The sequence below is a fragment of the Asparagus officinalis genome, chromosome 6 (genome assembly GCF_001876935.1).
Source record: "Asparagus officinalis chromosome 6, Aspof.V1, whole genome shotgun sequence".
Taxonomy (NCBI): Eukaryota; Viridiplantae; Streptophyta; class Magnoliopsida; order Asparagales; family Asparagaceae; genus Asparagus; species Asparagus officinalis.
Genome location: NC_033799.1, coordinates 4,837,195 through 4,858,210, shown reverse-complemented (window position 1 = coordinate 4,858,210; position 21,016 = coordinate 4,837,195). Strand labels below are relative to the sequence as shown.

The following is a 21,016-nucleotide window of genomic DNA, read 5'->3' as shown; positions in this document are numbered from 1 at the left end:
TATGAAGCCCATTATTCTCTCTGATCATGTACAAGCTAATAAGAAGAAACTAAAATATTACTCAACAAATTCCATTGCAGCATAAATCACCCACGTTATACTGTTTTATATCTCCTGCCACAGCATTATTCCTCATTACTGTGCAACAGTAAAAAGAGCTGCTAAACCCTGAAGCACAATTTTTACTCAAATCTGTTCATAAAAATGTCAAAAACAAAGACACCATTCAACGTTTTCCAATCTCAGCCACAACAACAATCCTCCTCAGATTACTTCTCAAGCATTGCCCGAACCCTAGTCGGAAGCCCATAAAGCCTAATGAACCCAGCAGCATCAGCCTGATTATAGATCTCTCCATTCTCAAAAGACGAAATATCCTCCCTATACAAACTATAAGGACTCGCTCTCGACACAACAGTCACCGATCCTTTATAAAGCTTCAACCTAACGGTCCCCGTTGTGGTCTCCGTTATTTCCTTCATAAACGCGTCCATCGCCCTACGAAGGGGATCAAACCACCGGCCAGCATAAACAAGCTCAGCGTATTTGAGAGCGATGCGGTCTTTCTCCTGAATTGACTCTCGGTCTAGGGTTAGAGATTCAAGCTCTCGAACTGCAGCAAAGAGAATAGTACCGCCAGGAGTTTCGTAGACTCCTCGACTCTTCATGCCAACGAGCCTGTTTTCTACCATGTCGATTCGGCCGATTCCATTTTCGCCACCGATTTGGTTGAGTTTGGTGAGGAGGGTTGCAGGTGAAAGTTCCTTCCCATTAAGGGAAACGGGGATGCCAGAGACGATTCCGATGTCTAGGTATCTGTGGATCTCAATAGAAGTTTGATGTAAGATCAAAAAAGGGTTAATTGCACTTCAACCCCCTATAGTATTGTTGTTTTGCACTTACTAACCCTAGATTTTCATTGTTGCAGACATACCACCTGGGTTAAATTCTTTTGACTTTTCTACATGTGATGAAATTTTGACAGATATTGTTGCTCCTGGGTGAAATAAGTGAGTCTCCCTGAGAGTAAAAGAGTCAAAAAAAATTTAACCCAGGGTTTATCTGCAACCATGAAACTACAGAGGTAGCGAGTTCAAAACAGGATACTGGAAATTTGATGTAAGATCAAGAAATGATCTCCATGGTCAATAATGTCTGATGATATATTACAAGATACTTACTCGGGTCGGTCTGGGGCATCTTCAGGATCAACAGACATCATGTACATGTCTTTCTTTGGTTCATTTGCAGGATCCTCTAGAATATCTCCCTTCAAAAGTCAAAGCAACCCATTATAACTTGCAGATATATGGAGATAGTTATACTTATCATAGTTAACTATCTCCATGGAAGAGCGAAAAGATGCACTACCAACAAGCAGTAAGCAATACGGAAATGAAAATAATTCCCATGCCTCCGTCAATTCTATAAAATGATCTGCTCATAGCAGTTTGATAGGAAAGAGAATGTAAACTGCTCGATTTTTTGTTGTCTTCCAATTTTTACAGGCAGAATGATCTACATTAGCTATGCCAATCAGCGAGATAATCATGTGAAAGAGACTCAGGCTTCTATCGTATAGATGACTGATGACATCTGGAATGTTAACATTTAGGATTCTACAGAGATGCACATGTTTTTATACAATTACCAGGACAAAAATGTATCTAGGGGCACTGGTATAATTGGCTTAACCAAAGATTGATATTTACCTTCAAAGTTATTAAAGTTCTGGAAATGCTAATGAAAGAGAAAAGAGAAAGTAGAAGACCCAAAAATGCTAGTTGAAGTAACCATAAGAATTTTGTGCGCTGATTCTCATTGATAATGAGAAATTTCATTATAACTTTGAAGGGCCATTTATTGTTTTCCTTCAGCACATTATTTATAGACAAACAACTTGAAACCTTTTTTATCAAAGAACATTGACAAGATCAACCAAGATGGTTATAAATGCACAAGTTGGAAATAAATGAACTCAAACGTCAAAATGCCACACCAGACAATTCACAAAGACATTATTACAAATCATGAGAATTTCTTGCGCATGTGCATACGTGATGCTTTAGTAGCCAAACAAGGAAGGAGAAAAAACAGTAGAGAGAGTTACCTCATGACTAAGGTGCCATAGATTCCGGTCTCTACTGTATATTGATTTCTTCGAAACAGGAACAGGAACATTATGTTTCTTAGCATACTCGATAGCATCTTCTCGTCCTGTGATCTCCCACTCCCTCCATGGAGCAACAACTTTGAGATTCGGATTTAAGGCAAAGAATGTTAATTCGAATCGAACCTGCAAGCCACATTGAATGCAAAAATATAAGGTTAAAAAGATAAAACAACTGAAGTTGTAAACAACACAAATCATGGAAGTTGAGCATACCTGATCATTTCCCTTTCCTGTGCATCCATGAGCAACGGCATCTGCACCTACTTCTTTAGCAACATCAACCATTGCCTTTTTTCCAGGTAAAACATGTTCAGACTTTTTAAGTTCTTACTTTCAGGGTGATGAGTGAAACAAGTTAAGAAGAACAAACTAAAATTAAAGTTAAGAACTAGGTCAGAATCCAAGAAATGATTAGTCCTTAGAAATCAAAACAAAAAGATCACTATAAAAAGGTATGAAGATATTCTATATGAGCAGCTAAAGAGGTATGTATCCCACTATAATAAGTTTCTTTCTGCTATGGAAACATCAAATTTCTATAATATAAAAATGAGCTCCATGGAGACAACTAAGGGGGATATTTTCCTTAAAGTTTCAATGACAGGAGATAAAAATGTAGATAGATAATGAGCAAAATATAAGTATTTGCTTAATCTTCTGTCCCCACCAGAGTCAGATCATAAGATAGAGAAATCAGATATTACCATGTGAAGAAAATACCGTAATACATATCAGCGATGTCTAACATGAATTTAGAAATAGTATTTAGTTTTGAGTTTAGTAAAATCTAGATACGAGATAAAACTATAATATTTAACCCTTGTAGTCCTTCAAAGTTAACAAATTTCATAAACAGATAGCCAGTGAAATCCATATCTAGAAGGCTCTAATAAACACTGAATCACATAACAGATGCATATAAAATCACCTTGGCAATAACAGGACGAGCCATTGATGTTCCAAGCAAGTACTTCCTCTCATATATAGCACCAGCCCGCAAACAAGGGAATATGTAATCCTTAACAAATTCCTCTTTTAAATCCTTTACAACAAGCTGACAAGCACCACTAGCTTTCGCTTTCTTTTCAAGTCCCTCCATCTCCATGACACCCTTCAAAGATCAGAAGTAATGCAGAAAATTGTCAACATAAAGAAACAGAAGGCGTCATTAAATCTGAAGAGAACACAGGAATGAAGTTCTGAATTGCTCCACGAACGTAATATGTCAAGCAAATTAAGCAAAAAACCAATTCAAGCATAAGAGCAATGCATCTATATGACACAAAGAAAAACGGTTATAGAATCTTAAAATGCATGTTTATATCACTATATTTCATTTAATCCATCCTGTCCTCATGAATGCAAAGGAACATATAGTGTGCATGCTACAATGGGGGGGAAATTCTATCAGCCAGACAAGAAGTTTACATCAAGCAGATAGAATATAAAGAGATATCATATATACATTAATAGTAGAATTCAAAGGAGATTATATTAAACCAGAATAAATTCTAGCAATCAGTGGCATACTTGACCAACATCTGCAGTGAAGCAAACAACATCACATCCATAGTTTTCCCTGCAACAAGTAAGTGGAAGTGGATGAGGAGGGAACCAGAAGCAATGGTAACAACAGTGTGCTGAAGTTCACAAAATTCAGATGATAAAGAACATAGTCATGCATGACCAAGAAAATACACATGGATTTATAGTGATTTCATTTGTTTGATTGTTCATGATTTACAACTACACACACATGATAAAACACAGTGAAATTTACACACAAAAAATTTTCTAAGCTACTAAAGATCAAGTAAGAGGTTCCACTTGTTGAACATAAAATAATGAGAATATATAAATGAGTGGATTCCATTAGCAATTTGCTTATTTAAAGAAACTTAACATTGAGACAGTTCCTTCTGTAATGATTTTGTAGGACATGCAAATATGATTACGCAGAAGCTATATGAACGATTTACCACTGAATTTTTTTTAAAGAGAATTTAAGATCGCATTTCAATTTCAAAATCAGATCCAAATCAATGAAAGAAGACTAAATAGATACCTTAACCATGGGACAATGACAGATGTGTCAAGGCCACCACTATAAGCTAGGACAACTTTATTTAATTTCCCCCGTAGTCCACTTCCATTTTGACTTCCACGAGCATCACTTAAGCCAGAAACATCTTTTCCGGAGAGTATGCTTTGAATGGCTGCAAAATCAAAATGCATTAGAAATTAGAAAAAAAGATACAGGGCCACCAGTCTGGATATAAAAATTAATTTGTTACATAAAGCATTTAGTTTTGATTTACCTATCACTTAACTAAGATTAAAATAGAATTAATAGATAAGGCATACAGAAAAAAATGATCTTTGTTCTTCCTCTGCGTTACTCGGTCGGTTCTACTCCCTAGCTTTCCACAACATGATATAACCTTCTTATTTCATCAATTAAAAAAAGGAGAGGTGGTGTTTTAGAATTTAGTCATACAGCCATCTGCTCTCTGTGTACAAACTCCAGCATACTGTGTTCTTCGTACATATCAACACTTGGTAGTGTCAGAACTTAACCTAAGTTAGAATATTTAAGGCAAAGGTCAGAGCAAATTAAACCCAAACAGCAGTCTTACGAATGCTATCATCCTCAACCCCTATATAGTGGTTGAAACGAATCGAATTTGATCAAATACCTTTAAATTCAAATTCAGATTCAGTTCACTCTAGCAAACTCATTCAAATTTGTATCGAATGGGTAGAAGGTTTTCAAATTTGATTCAGTCAATTAACGATATATTCGGTAAATATTCACGAATATTTGTTAGCACACTTGGTTAAGGCACTTGATTCTTGAATTTGATTGAAGTCAGGTGTTCAAATCCTATGTTGGTATATTATTTATTTTGTTTTCTTTTTACATGTTGCATCATCACTTAATGATTATTATGATATCTTACTACTAAAATTATTAAATTCATATATTTATAAATCATTAATTTAAAATATTTATTAATAACAATATTAACATAAAAATTAGTATAATGTAATAATGTAGAAGAAGGAAAACATCTCCTTATAGAATTTAGATCAACATGAAATCATTTTCTATCGAACTGTTTATCAACTTAAGAATAAAATTAGCATAAGAATTTATTTCTAATAGATATTTTGTTATGATATATGTCGACATGGTAAATACCTGAAGTGCAACTTTAAAAGATAAATATTCTATGCTAAATTAAACTTAAGAGGAATAAAATGTAAAACATAAATGAATATTTAATAATCAATCGAATCAAATATACCTTTGGTTAAATGCTATTTGTTTATGAGCCGAATATTAAAAAATATTCATTTATAATTAAATGAACTATTGAGTCGAATATGACCAAATATCTGGACGAATAATAACCGAACAGATTATTAATTATTTGGTTCATTTCCACCCCTACACCTATTCATATGGCTATTTCAAAAAAGAGAGAGTGTTCCTACTCCACCAAATATTAGGTATTATTATAACTTCATACTCAGCCATTCATATATTTCCTAAATCATGCTCAAAGATTCATCTCTGACTCAATATTGCATCAAATCGCTAAGTCATCAAGAATAAAACACACCAAGTTTAAGCAACTCATGAGGCGAGGAGTACTGATATCTAGATAAAAAAATGGCATGTAATATCAGCAATCCTAACTCAGTCAACAACGTGCATGAGAGAAAAACAAAAAGGAAACTTTTTAAAAAATATGAAGCCCCCACGAGGATGACAGATCCATGCACATATGAGGAACAATAATCAGATCGCAAATAATGGGAACTCTACAGACATCTGAAAGTTTAAAGGAAGTCATTGTGTAGTGATAAATCTCAATACCTTCTCTCAGCATGGAGAATATACTGAATTTTCTCACTTCTCCAACCCGCCAACTGTATAACAACATCTTTAATATCACTTCCTCATGATGTAACAACAAACCTCATACAGTTGACACAGGTACATTACCAGAGTAATAATGTCAACAGTTCTTTTCCGGGGCTTTCCCAATTTGATCTTACGCCCAACAATAGACCAATTTTGTGTGGATGAAAAGCTTAGATAATACCCATGATCTTATATTACACTAGAAATCAAGTGCTGGGCCAAAATCAATAACCCGTGTAAAATTTACAATAAGGCAAATTCATAAAGTATGACCACCATCAGTAAAAATTGAACAATGAGCAAATGAGAAAACTTCAACAATGTTTCAGTTCAGATACCGGGATTCTGAGCGAAATGTCGATTGCGTGGGGTGTGATGAATGACTGGAGCACCATTGGTCGAGCTAGAAATTGCTCCAACCTAAAAATACTACCCACGCTAGTGTTAAAAAAAAAATTTAAATAAAATCAAGAAAGAGAGAAAACAAAGCCTCGCTGGCTCCAATACCTCTAAACGTGAGATGGGATTATTCAGAAAGCATACGCTATCACGAAAAACTGGAGCACCTACCAAAAAAAAGGACTTTTCAATAACGTTACTCAACAATTTACATATAAATAAATAAATAAACAAATGACAACAACTTCCCATCCCCTAAACCCAAAAAGATTCAAACTTTACTACAGTTCACCATAAATTTTTTTTAAATAAATTGATTAAAAAAATAGAAAATTAGTTAGTTCAAAAATTGGGCTTTTGAAGTTGGATTCTACCGAATCGTTTGTGGAAATGGGAGGAGATTTTCGGTGAAGAAGCCGATGGAGCGGCTAGCAGCTGAGCCATTCGCTGAGTAATAATGTCAACAGTTCTTTTCCGGGGCTTTCCCAATTTGATCTTACGCCCAACAATAGACCAATTTTGTGTGGATGAAAAGCTTAGATAATACCCATGATCTTATATTACACTAGAAATCAAGTGCTGGGCCAAAATCAATAACCCGTGTAAAATTTACAATAAGGCAAATTCATAAAGTATGACCACCATCAGTAAAAATTGAACAATGAGCAAATGAGAAAACTTCAACAATGTTTCAGTTCAGATACCGGGATTCTGAGCGAAATGTCGATTGCGTGGGGTGTGATGAATGACTGGAGCACCATTGGTCGAGCTAGAAATTGCTCCAACCTAAAAATACTACCCACGCTAGTGTTAAAAAAAAAATTTAAATAAAATCAAGAAAGAGAGAAAACAAAGCCTCGCTGGCTCCAATACCTCTAAACGTGAGATGGGATTATTCAGAAAGCATACGCTATCACGAAAAACTGGAGCACCTACCAAAAAAAAGGACTTTTCAATAACGTTACTCAACAATTTACATATAAATAAATAAATAAACAAATGACAACAACTTCCCATCCCCTAAACCCAAAAAGATTCAAACTTTACTACAGTTCACCATAAATTTTTTTTAAATAAATTGATTAAAAAAATAGAAAATTAGTTAGTTCAAAAATTGGGCTTTTGAAGTTGGATTCTACCGAATCGTTTGTGGAAATGGGAGGAGATTTTCGGTGAAGAAGCCGATGGAGCGGCTAGCAGCTGAGCCATTCGCTATCAAATTAAGAATCAGAAATCAAAAACAACGAAAAAGGTGGAGAAAGCTTGAGAAAGCTTGAGCTTTTTTAGGGCTTTTGTCAGAGGTTTTTCGGTAGATGATGACGGCTGCTAGGATTTTATAAACAGGGCTATTTTATTTAGAAATTGCTCCTGCAATCTTAGAAATTGCTCATAAGTCTCTGAAATCCTAAGGGGTCTTGCAATTTGGCCCCTAAGTGACCAGAATACAATTGGCTAACGTTATTTTGAATGAGAGAGATTTTTCTTTTTTATTTGGGGGGGATATAAATTGACGAGTGCTTTCGTCATTGAGGGACCAAGTTGCAAGACTCCTTAAGATTTGAGGTACTTGTGAGCAATTTTACGATTGAGGGCTGATATGAAATTGTGGAAATGTTTAGGGACTAATACTGGATAACCCTTTGAAAGCGAGGTTTCCGCCATGCTAGACCATATTTGTTAATTCTATATTGGACCCCCTTCTTCATATTTCCAAATTAAGCCCTCAAATTCATTTAAGTTTTCTTTTAAATGACCTATAGGACCTTCGATTTTGAACAAATATGAAATTTGTGATCCAATTCAGAAGTATGAAGATTTGAAGATCCAATATTGAACTAACGAACACAAGGGTTAGTACGATGAAAAACAAGATTCTTTGTGTATGCCCCTCAGATATTTCAATGGTTTGGAAAATAACCCTCATATAATAAGATATTTACCAGTTTACCTATATCCGTATGAAAATTGTGATTGCATCTGTCTTCTAAGAATAAAAACCTAAAATAAATTCCATCAAAAGAAAACCTAAAATTAAAAAAAGAACCTTTAGCTTCTTGTAATTGGATTATATTTACTTCTCATGGTATTCTTTAGGATTCAGATTATGCTTATATGATTAAATTGTACATTAGTGGCTACCTAACACAACCCTCTTTCTTTATTCTAGCTCGGGACATACAATTAAGAGATAATTATTAACGCGCGGGACAGGTAGATCAAAAAGTAAGATTATGATCAACAGAGCAAAAGGAGTTTGGTTGAAAGCAATTAAGAAGAATATGATAATCGAATAACGAACGGAGGAGCTAATTCATTATAAAATGAACCTCAAATTTTTGAGATAATTATTGCTCTTGTTGGGGGTGGTGTTGGTTGTGCTCTTAATAGACTTCATACCATAAAATATAAGTAGATGATGTATAAACTTGTAATGTAGCATCTCATGATAGATTCCATATATCATAAAATCGTAAACAACTATACAATAAAATTGCACTATTGCCACTCAGACAAGAGAAATTCAAACTCACATGGGTTCAAGGTTGCCACGCTAGAGTAATGAATCTTACCTTTTACCCCTATAAATGAAACATAATCTACATGCAAGACTCTTCAAGCCTTAAGATTTTTTTTTTTTTTATGTAAGAAATGATTTATTTGAGCTTTTCTTGATATCTTAAAGCTACATTTTGTGTTGAGAAAACCACACGAGGGTCTGAGGGAAGAAATTGGGTTAGCATAATGACTGACAACTCATTTTCCATCTACATCCACGTTTAGAAATAACATCAAACTTCCTCAAATGTCTCATATCCATTCTTGCATCTCAAGTGCCCGACCATAAGATAGAATAGATTCAGCAACAGTAACCAACGCTTAAAGTAGAGCAGGTAAAGCTAGGCAACTTCAATTCCCATCTGCATTCCTTCATCATGAACTGATCCCAGGAACAAAAATAAAATTCTCATAATCTTACCAAGAAGAAAAGGACCCTGGACAAAATACCAACAATTTCGATCATCGGAACAAAACATATTGAATGAATACAAAGCCATGACAGAGATTTTAGGCAGCAAAATTTTCCACGTAGCTTCAATGCAGCTCTTCTTCAATAACTCGAACAAGTTCGGCTGGATATGGCTTCAACCAAAGTTCCATGAACACAGCATACGAAGCTTTTCCTCTGGTTCTCATCAGGGTTTGGTCAGCATAAAAACAAGGAGCTAATCCATGACAATAACAATACAGGCTTTAAGCGAGACCTAAAAATCTAAAGCGCGCATCTTTAGAACGTTCATACAATATTTTCTACAAACATATGAAGGATCATGCACTGCGGTTTGGCATAGAGCTCTCAGGGTTGTGGAACCAAGCAAGGCCTGGCGCCGTGCATTGTCTTGATTCTGACATTGGGATAATCGGGCCCAAAAATATACGCCATAAATCAAGTATTATTGTGACAAGCATAGCAGCACCCAATGCATCGACTGTTATTCTAGGGAGATCCCATGAATTACTGTCTTTCTCATCAATCCTGCATTCATTGGAGAAGATGAAAGGAATAATTGAACTATGTAAATGCAAGTAACTGATATAGTCTAAGTTACGCTAAAATTAATGTGATATGTTGCATCCTCTTAGTTCTGGAAGTGAAAGATTTTACAACTATAAATGAGATCTATTGCATTTTAAGTTCAACCCAATATAGTAACCGGGAAAAAAAGAGTTCAACCAAACAAAATGTTGGACAAGACAAGAATTGTCAAAATGGTCACTAAAAACTGTACATAATTATATCGTGAATGCAGTGTGTAATATCATCACAAATAAATGTGCAAGAAAAACAGCAAATCATCTGGACTTAAATCTCGACGATATGCAGTCAACAGATGTTGTAAGGAAATACAAACATGGTGAATATGAAAACCTGCTGTATCATATAAAAGATGGTTCCAAGTACAGGATGTGTAAGCTCCAAATTTACACACTAAATTTCTCAAAGAATCTAGAAACTAACTATGCGAAAGTTATAATGAATCTGAATCTCAATTAGATGCAGTTACCAGATACTGTCAAAATAAATGATGGCATAGGGTGATTTTGATAAATGCGCATATAAAACAAGACATGGTTATAGTTCATGATGCATAAATTTCAATTTATAAACTAAGATAAGTAATATGCTGAATGACTTGTTTCTTACCTTGCAAACATAGGGAAGCTCACTAGAAAGTAAATAGCATAAAACAGGGATCCTACTTTGTACATAAGGTCCCGATCAACAAAGTCATAGTAGGGAAACTGCAAGGAGGAAAAAAAAACAAATGTTAATATCAATAATTGCACAGATGACGTACAGGAACCTATGATACGGCCTGATCCACGTATTATAACATTCTTTTCCTATTGTAATGCAGTGTCTGTTAATCCCTGGAATATATCAAATTATCAATACCCAGCAAACTCGTTTCATACAATCAATAGTCAACTGGATAACCTTTAAAAAAGAAAATGAAAAATATTCAGTATTTTTATTTTTTTACTATTTATTATTATTATTATTATTATTATTATTATTATTATTATTATTTTCTTTGTAAAAAAGGTTTGTTCCAATGTTATGCTACAGATTGAAGTCATATATGCACGACATAGAGCACATTCTAATAGCTACTACTGTGTTAAAAGCAAAATCATCTGGGTCAGGGGTCCTTGTGAAAGCTATCCAAAAGAATCTGCTCTTTACAATGTCAAATCCTGACCAATGTGGAGGAAAGACACTAGTAGAAACCACCGCTTGCTAACAAACATATGTAGCGTGCAATTCTTACAGGTTTTATCTCTCCTTAAACAACTCATTTTGTTTTAAACGATAGATGTGCAAAACTATTGCCAGCCATATGCAAACAGATGAAAACCTGGCCTCTTTTAGTGGATTCCTTCACTACTTTAGAAATCTTACTTAACTACGGTTTATCAAAGCTCATCCTTCTTGCAAAGATGGAACAAGCATTTCACACGCACACAGCAACTGGGAGTCAGGAATGAGACTGCAAAACATGAAACAAGCATTTCACACGCACACAGCAACTGGGAGTCAGGAATGAGACTGCAAAACATGAAAATAGGGAACAACTGCTCGATATCATGCCCCTTTGCCTCATTTGCACCCTACCACAATATATTTCTGAATAGTGAAAAGAACAAGTTCACTCTGGAGATAGAATTTAAGTTGTATTTGGTAATTGGTACCCTGCAATGATCAAGATCTCTGATCAAGAAGAGGCTAGGTCTATGAGCGCTGCTATGCAGCTTGGGTTAAGAAATTTTATAAAAAAAAAACCCATTCCTCACACTGGTTTCTGGAGTTTTCTAAGCATTTTCGAATGAAGGGATTGACAATGGAATTTAAAGTCCTACGTTAGCCCAAAACATTTGAAATTCTCATCACCCATTTAGACCTGGCACCTCCCAGATAAATAAAATGCAATCTATTTGAATACGGTTGGTACTGACGACAACAAGCATACAGTTAATAGAAAAGTATTTTCAAACAGGAATCTATTCTAATCATGCCGTCACTTCTAATCATGCCAAAGAAGAACAAACAGCTAAATAATTCATGCAGAACATGCAGAAAAGAAAAAGACGCTCATTTGATGGCAGTGAACCATGTCAAAGATTGAAGTGTCCTACTACCAGATATGAGTTGCATGATTCCATAATTAGTATCTAAGTTTTGTTGGGAAAAGATCTCATAAGATTAAGATAACTAAATGCCTGCACCCTGCACCTAAAAGATCAATTATCTGGAAATTCCTTTCCTAATTTGAGTATATACCTTACCATTTTAAGAAGAACAAGTTGATTATCATAGAGCTATTTTCCACATTCTTCAACCTTCGTTTCAATTTTTCTTGAGCCAAAGACATTAGTTTTGCAATTTAAATCAATTAATTTGTTCATTTCCTGAGAAAACATCAAGCACTGCAGGCACGCTAGCTCATCCATTTTCAGTGGGTAACTATAAGCTCTAAAAAGTAGGATCTCAATTAAATGACTAACTGATATCTCCTGAAACAACAAAATTGATATTCCCAAGTGATCAAAATTCCCAGAATATGATTTCAGAAGAGTGTCTGAAGGAAATCCTTAAGTAATACGGAATTACGTACCAGATTTATCAAGATTGAGAGCTTCATGGTCAGAGGAAGGATGAGAAGTAAAATTAGAACTTAGACAACAAAATGTTAGATTGGTCTCTCTCACAAAGACAGTGAGACCATCCATTCTAGATCACAAGAACAATCAACACTGACATTAGTGTAGGCTGAAAACCAATTATGCAAAAGCTAAGGCTATTTTCTAACCCTTGACACTGCACCTAGTGCGGCCAATGAAAACTTTGAACTTCAGTCCTACCATGTTCTAACACTCATACTTATTTACACGCAGCCCTGATCGATGATATAAAAGTATAACAAGTTCTAAAAGTGGGACTAGAATCTCATCTATTAATAAGAATTAAATATAATGCAAGGTATCAAAAGGTCAGAGTACTACATGTAGATAAGTCCAGCACACATTTAGAAAGTAAGTCCAATTTCACATATGCTTAAGACAAACAACAGTTAATTTTAACATCCAAATTGCAAAACAGTGGTCCATAAGCAAACTACAGATCACAAAACAGTGGTCCATAAGCAAACTACAGATCACAAAATATTGGTCCATAAGCAAACTACTCAAATGGTAGATGAATATGTTACCACATACATTTGCTATCGCCAAAGTCTCCAAAAATGCGATGAAATAACTTAAGGCCAGGATCCATGCAGCCTCAAAAATGAGCTGAACTGACTTTGGCAAGCCAGAAACGGAGTGGCGCAGTCCACGAAGTGTCATGTTTGATACCATGTGGTAAAATAGGAAACAAACATGAGTAAGAAGGAATGTAGTATGTGGCACCTGCAATATAAATCAATGATACATGTTTAGTCATTTAATTAAGTATGAAAGATATCACGATTTGTAACAAAGATAAATGAACACTTCGTTAACCACCAGTATTATGAAATCTTTGGTAGTGTGTGAAACAGTATCTATATTCAAAGGCTTGTGATGCAATAACGAAGTGAAGAGTAAGCTATAATAAGTTATCCATTCCACCATCTACTGGAACTAGAAGCCAGGCATTCCATATGGATCACATGGATAGAGACTAAAAAGAGATTGCTTATATATGTAATGAGTCACTTCACTTACCCATATGGTATCTTAGTTTAAATAATTAAAATAGTGATTTATACAGATTTTACGATTTGCTTCTCTTCCTTCAGCTTAATTGGTACCAGAAATGGATATTTGAAGTCGTGCTGAAATAATACTACCAATGTTGCAAAACTATATATTCTAACCTGAAGTTGCTTTCTAAATGAGATACAAAAAGGTCCATTGTGCAACAAGAATTTCATATATCAAGCAGAGTAAAGGGAATATTCTTAATTGAGCATGCACTACTTTTGGGATTTTTATCCCTAGTGTATCCACGGTAAAATTTGAGTCTAAAAGTGCATATGACAGAAAATTTAAGCTGTAGAGAAAGAAAATTATTCAATTCATAGTAAATAGGTACAAGGTGGTTTTGCTACAAAGAGTCAAAAAGATCAATCGGTATATACTTTGTTGTTTTGTACATTTCAGAAGGTGCGTGAACCTTGTTATCCTTGATCTTACCTAAAACCACACTGACGCCACAATGTTTCAGGGAATATATGATGATACCAGATGTAGTTCAGAAGAGATGCTACATTTAACAACGTGAAATTATGTTGATAATAATACGAAAAAGATACATTAAAATGGGACAAAGAGAGATAATCCTCAGCAGACCTAGAAATTGAAAGGAGAAATGAGCAATTCTGATGACTAAGACTACGCCCTGTTTCCTTGTAGGTTTGCCAATAATTGTGATCAAAACTGGTCATATAATAGATTGCATTAAATTTATTAAATAGTATCATTTACCAGTTAAAGGATCCTCCAACTCTATGCAACTCAACAATGAAACAAGAATTATTTATAGTGGAACAACATCAGAAGGAAGATGCCCTTTCTTGAAATGATTGATTCATGCGTCTTACATTGTTCATCCTCCAAGATGGAAAAGTATATGAAGCTCCAAGAACGGTGAAGAAATAATGAGTCCAAAAGTAGTTCCCAACATAACTGAAAATTACTATCCAAAGGTTGGCCTGCAAAAATAGTTGAGTCAGATATCCATGTAATGTATAGGAACAAAAAGAAATAAGTTCAAAACATACAATCAAGAAACCAACATTCTAAATAAGCAGCTACATCAACAACATTATATATAGAGAGAGAGAAACAAAAAAGACAAAAGTATCAGGGTGAGGTGAAGGTTAAAACATCTTCCAGAGAATAAACTATTTCATAGTAAAAGGAAATGGACAAGGAATTTGGCAGTTTCACATGCTAAAAGTGTATCTATGAACATGCAGCTAAACCTATCCCATCTACCAATCTTCGAGCTCGTATTTCTCATATGTAAATATATTCTCCTTAGAGTAAAAAGGATTTCTCACTTTTTTTTCTTTAGAAAAAGATGGGGAAAAACTGAATGCTGGCTTTCAGAAAGATTCATTTGACAATAGGATTCAAACCTATCAAGATATCTGAAAGGTTCAAAGGTTCTTAAGCTGTGTGATCCTTCGATGCTTTAAATGACATTAAGCATTTCAATATACTAATGCATAGGTATTAAGAATAGAAGAACTTGTGACACCTTTCAATAGGACTGCACTACTATCTGTGGTTTATGGTTTATAAAAGCTCTATCGTCACTTAACCCTGAATATACAGAGACAAAACCCGTGATTGAATACAGCACTTGACAGCTGAATAAGTGTGACCAATCTCATCTGGGTAAGAATTTGAATTCCACACCCGACCCGGGATGGGAATTATGTCAAAGAGCGAGAAGAAAAGGGAAAAAGAAAACGTAAAGCATGAGCAACTATAACTTCATGAAAAATCAAACTCTAACGAAACTGGAGATTGGTTAACAACAGTTCCAAAATTGATTAAAACTAACCTAATACACCATATCCACAAAATGAAAAGAGAATGTCACTGCAAGTTATTTAATAATCATCAGACCGGATAACAACAAGACATTTTCAATACTCTCACTTGTTTTCTGAACACCACATAATGAACAAAAACTTCAAGCCTATTTGGTCCATCGGAATAGGGGAGAACGAGCTGAAATGGCCATATACAGTATAGGTCATTGCTGGTGCATGTTTAATTAAAACCCTGTACTCTGCTAGACATATTTCCAGCTTATAATAAATTTCAGTCTAGTGATTACCTTCACCCAGTAACGATCCTTCAAACATTTCCCACTATCTGCCTGCAAGGAAGGCCAAACAGTTAAAACCTTCATACAATGAAAGAATATTGGAACTCTTCCATTTATATAAGCATGTCAATTATTAAGGACACTCTACTAAATACAAAAGGGAGAAAGTTAAGAAGTTCCATAGATGAATACATCAAACAAACCAATTGACAAAAGCACCCGCTTCAGTTACAAAGAACATTAGCAGCTCTGCTTCAAACTCTTTATCACTCTCTTCTAACAAACTGCATCCATTTTTATTTTTATTTTTATTCATGTAGATAGCTGCATCCACATGGTCTGCTAGCTATGGTCATTAAAAATCCCAAACAATAAAACATATAGTGCTTAATAATAAAGTAAGTTGGGAAACAAGGGCAAGAAAGGATCAAAAGATTCAAAAGTGAAATATAAATTAGCTTCTAGCTCATAATAAGAAACTAGGTCTTTAAAGGGGAAAAAAGGAAAAATTCCATAATACGCTTAAATTCCAAGATTACAAATGACTGCAAAGGGTCCAAGATGAAGATCTCAGATTTAGATTAGGATTTTAGATCTATTTGAGCTGTGAACATTTGTTCTCTACTTCAGAATGGAGCAAAGAAGTAAGATTGTGTTTTGTTAGTTTTTTTGAAAATGTCAATTATTTGCCTTCATAAAAACTGAGCGAACAGCAAAATACTATGTTTTCCTCTATTTCTAAATTCATCAATTATTATGTGTTTTTTGCCTGTTTGTTGTGTGCATCTAGTTTTGTTCACTAACAGTTAGTTACATGCTTGCTATTACATAAAAATTGAGGAAGTCGTTCCAGACATGGTTACCCACCACCACTCTTACAACTGCATGAAAACTGAAGCCAGATGATAAATACTAAACCATACTCATTTTGAGGAGACAACAATACATTAAGGAAACAAGGATGACATATGTTTGCGTGCTCCTCCATAATAGGTCAACAAGTACATAAAACCAGGGGTTCTGAAATTAAAAGAGGAGCTTGGAACAAATAACTACTTTGTATTTATTGCAAGTACACTTTTACATATATATTATGTAATTTCTCAAATAGCGCTCACTGCCCTCCCTCGCATGGCTCAGATTCGCTTTTTCTTCAAAAGCTGTAGGAAAGGAATTTAGAAAGCTCCAGGTCCAGATGGGGTGAAGATAGTTGAGTCAGGTTCAACCAATCTTTTATCAGATTGGAAGAGGAGAGAGTCAGCCAAAACCTATGAAAATATGCTAGAATTAGAATATTGATTGGTTGCTAGAATTAGCAATATGAGCTGCTCGAATATGAGCAGCATTCATATGAGTTGTTAAGTACGATACGATATATGACCCAACTTAGATCAATAGCTTTGTTTTCCACCTAATTCCTCTTTCTCATTAAGAAACTAATCTTCCCTGGTCTTAGGCAACAGGAACAGGATGTGAGGCTTAGCCGATTGAAGAATGTGTTTTTTTCTTTTTCTAAGTGTTTACAAACTTAATGACATTTGAGAGATATGAGATGGGAGTAATGACCTTGATTTCTAACATCTAAGCTTTGAATACTAATACAGCCTTTGGTCCCATGCAAGTGAGAAAAGGTAAATAGATCTTTAGATTATTTTCTCAGAGTTAATTAAGGAAATAAAGTCAAATACTGACAAAAAGGATGACAGAACTTGAGCTGTAGATACTTCGATCAACTTTAGAGAAAGTGGACGCAATAATTTTCTTTGTCTTGCTGCCTCTTTTCTGTTTTTTTTTCCCAACCAATTTCAAGGCAATTAAACAAGCTGAAAGAACGTGAAATTGAAAGGAACTGAAACAGTATTTTTCTTTTCCATGGAGTTGAAATTGTTACATTTCCAAACAATGTTGAAAATAACGAATATGGGTTATGTAACGCTTACCTCCTGTTAAGGGTCAAGAAAAAAAACGCAAAAAAAAACGTAACGCGCAACGTAGGTTATATTGTTTACCAATTATTCAGATATTTTATAAATACTAACAATTCATAAAAACTTTAATTGTTTACCAATTATTCAAATATTAAATCCACGTTTCCAAAAATCAAGTGCATCTAACTTAGGTTATTTTAGGTTATGAAAGTAATGTGTTTTGACCTTTTTTGCGTTTTTTTTAAGTAACGATGTGTTATATTGTGTATGAGTTATATCCCTGAATTATGTAACATGGACCTCACGTTATGTTATAAAACGCGTTATAACGCGTTACATAACCCGTTTTTTAACAATGTTTCCAAACTTGCGGAAAATGAAAGGAGACTATCACATGTTTCTTTTCTTATCTTCGACATTTTGTCTTTCATGGATTTTGTAGCAACGAAACATAGCTTTAATTCATTGTTATTCTACTTAAGAACAACTTATATTAAATAATAGTAATAATTAATAAAAACACAGAAGACAATTGCAGTGATAATGGCACAACAAAACATCTACCGCATACCTTTCCAACAAGTACAAGGGGTACCAAGAAACATGGTACCGCTGAAACCAATCCCAATATTAAATACTCTAGCTCCGTGAAAGTCTGTAATCAGAATTAATTTCAGTAAATTTTAGCTCATACCTCGGCACTATCATGCATCCACGAATTAATAAGTACTAAAATCCGAGTTAAACTAATTTCAGCAATAAATTGAAGGCACAAAACATTAGAATTTCACCTCCTACAACAATGCAACAAAAAATCTGGCACTTTTCTTCTCTTCGTAAAATTATGTACTTTAAAATCAAGAAAAATTATGAAATCAAAGCCCAATCTACAATTTTCATATCAAAAAGCAAAAAATCGATGCTTAGGACTAAAAATTACTCCTTTCGCTTAACAACACCTCATACGCACTTCACATAATGCTCCTTCTCCTCTATTAAAAAATTATATACTTTAAATAAAGAAATAATAAGAAATCATAGGTCAACATAATTTTTTTTAAATCCAAATAAACCTTCCTCCCAACTAAATACTCATAACTTCAGATCCAAAGCAAAAAAGAAAAAAATTATATATAAAATATCTACAAAAAATTACTCCCTTCTCTCAACAAAAAACATCATAATCCTTCACACTATGAGAAACAATCTACAATTTTCAGATCAAAAGCAAAAAAAATTGATTATTTTAACCAAAACTTAGCAAAAGCTCCTACGCATTTCACATTATGATTATTTTCCTCTATTACACAATTATATACTTTAAACAAAGGGAATAGTGAGAATTACAGGCCAACCTAAAATTTTTAAAATCGAAAATAAACCACATCCTCCCAACTAAACCAAACAGCCATATTTTCAAAAAATATACATGGAAAAAAATCTCCAACAAAATTACTCCCTTCTCTCATAAAAAAATTTCCAGATCAGAAGCAAAATTATGATGATCTTCAATTATTTAAAAAAAAAAAAAGCTCCCCTTACTCCTCAAACAATACTTTTCTCGTCTACTGTACAATTCCATCATTTAAAAATAAGAAAATAGCGGGAAAATCAACAGCTCAAGTCAAAAAAATTTCAATCCGGAAACAGAAAAAGGAACCGAACCTCGTAGAGCTTATACGGCACGATGATCCCGAGGCACAGCGTAAAAACGAGAGGGGTATACATCAGGAAGAAGATCTCGCCCCATCTCTTGCTCGGATTCGGAGCCAGCCACAGATTCTTACTGACCTCCTTCGACTCCCTCGATCCCTTCGATCTCTTCTCTCCGCACTTCTCTTCGAATCCTGCAGCGTTGTTAGAGATCAGAGATCGAAACCCTAGGATCCAGAGAGAGGAGAAAATGAAAGAGGATGACCCCATTGGAGCGTAATAAAAAAAAGCGAGAGTAGATTGAAGGATGAGGGTAGGTGAGGTTACCGCCCATAGCGTACTCGGGGTCCGTTCACCGCGTTGAGGGGAGGGCTCCGGAGTCGGAGGAGGGGAGGTAGATCGTTTCGCTGACGTCAGAGCGACTCCGGCACATTATCAGTAGCTGAGTCAGCAGGGAGACTTCATTTTTGAATAAAAATATAACTAACGAGATCGTCGCTTTGCGGTTGTTAATGAAATATACATGGAGGTGCGGTGTGCACACGTGCCGCACGAGCCCCTATTTTATTTATTTTTGGGAAATTTTGCAAAATAGACCGTTTTTATAAAATATACAGCAAAATAGACCACTTTACTAAATAATTAGCAAGATAGATCTCTTTTGGCCAATAGGTCAAAAAAAAGTCGATTTTAAAAAAGTGGCTTCAGAAAACATACGGGACTACTAGTCTCGTATGTTTAGAGCCAACTAATCTAATGGTTAGCGAACTCAGAAAATATACGGGACTACTAGTCCCGTATATTTTCTGTTCATTAACAAAACGTACGGGACTACTAGTCATGTACGTTTTGCAGAGCCACTTCCCCTCGGCCCAGCAAATCCACGAGACTACTAGTCCCGTGGATTTGCTGGGCAAAGGGGCAACATGCACCAAACATGCATGAGCCTCATTTATCGATCACAACCAAAATTTTCGCCAAAAAGCTATCATTTACATTGTATACTATGATAAAAGTTATAAAATTACAACATCACAACACAAAATCTCATCATAGAGTACATCACCACACAAATCCGACGTAATCAACAACATCACAACACAAATCCGACGAAATACACATCACATCCAAAATCCGACAAAATTACACATCACAAATCCATACGATAATTTATATCGGTCTAAGCTAAACAAATCCAAATGTCTCAAGTCGACCCATACGATAATATGTAGTTTAAGATAAACAAATCCAAGGTCAATAAATCCATACGACAATATATATCTTAGTGGAAAAACTAACAAATAAAAAATCCACCCCTCCCCCGTTGTCTCTCTCTTCGCACTTGTTGAGATCGTAGGCGTCCTCCTTCGACTTGAGCTTGAATATACTCGCTCTCCGGTTGTGTATGGGGCTGTGATGGACCGGCTTGCTGTGACGGACCGACTTCATCGTCGTGCGTGCAAGGTCTACCGCGTCTACGTCGGCGTGCATAAGAGTATCGTCAAGATCCACCTGCTCACAAGCTTCATGCTGATCCTCATGAGTTT

At 35.0% G+C, this 21,016-nt stretch overlaps 2 protein-coding genes across 3 annotated transcripts; both read right to left on the bottom strand.

Moving 5' to 3' along the window:
• On the bottom strand, nt 56–7,907 carry LOC109844517 (argininosuccinate synthase, chloroplastic-like). 2 transcript variants are annotated; one of them, XM_020413578.1, is made up of 11 exons: nt 7,671–7,906; nt 6,878–6,905; nt 6,612–6,670; nt 6,443–6,524; nt 4,239–4,389; nt 3,704–3,752; nt 3,102–3,284; nt 2,387–2,461; nt 2,111–2,296; nt 1,182–1,270; nt 56–816 (listed from the first exon to the last, which is right to left on the bottom strand). In XM_020413578.1, exons 1-11 carry the CDS (start codon nt 7,710–7,712, stop codon nt 270–272), a joined length of 1,491 nt encoding a protein of 496 aa, XP_020269167.1. In that variant the 5' UTR covers nt 7,713–7,906; the 3' UTR covers nt 56–269. The 2 variants fall into 2 exon arrangements, with proteins under 2 accessions (XP_020269167.1, XP_020269168.1); XM_020413579.1 differs by lacking the exons at nt 6,443–6,524; nt 6,612–6,670; nt 6,878–6,905 and adding exons at nt 7,208–7,289; nt 7,377–7,435 and having other exon boundaries at nt 7,643–7,907.
• Nucleotides 9,396–19,955, bottom strand: LOC109844540 (cycloeucalenol cycloisomerase). Its single transcript, XM_020413613.1, has 8 exons — nt 19,797–19,955; nt 19,482–19,663; nt 18,388–18,471; nt 15,898–15,939; nt 14,648–14,758; nt 13,281–13,472; nt 10,708–10,805; nt 9,396–10,038 (listed from the first exon to the last, which is right to left on the bottom strand). Exons 1-8 carry the CDS (start codon nt 19,801–19,803, stop codon nt 9,831–9,833), a joined length of 924 nt encoding a protein of 307 aa, XP_020269202.1. The 5' UTR covers nt 19,804–19,955; the 3' UTR covers nt 9,396–9,830.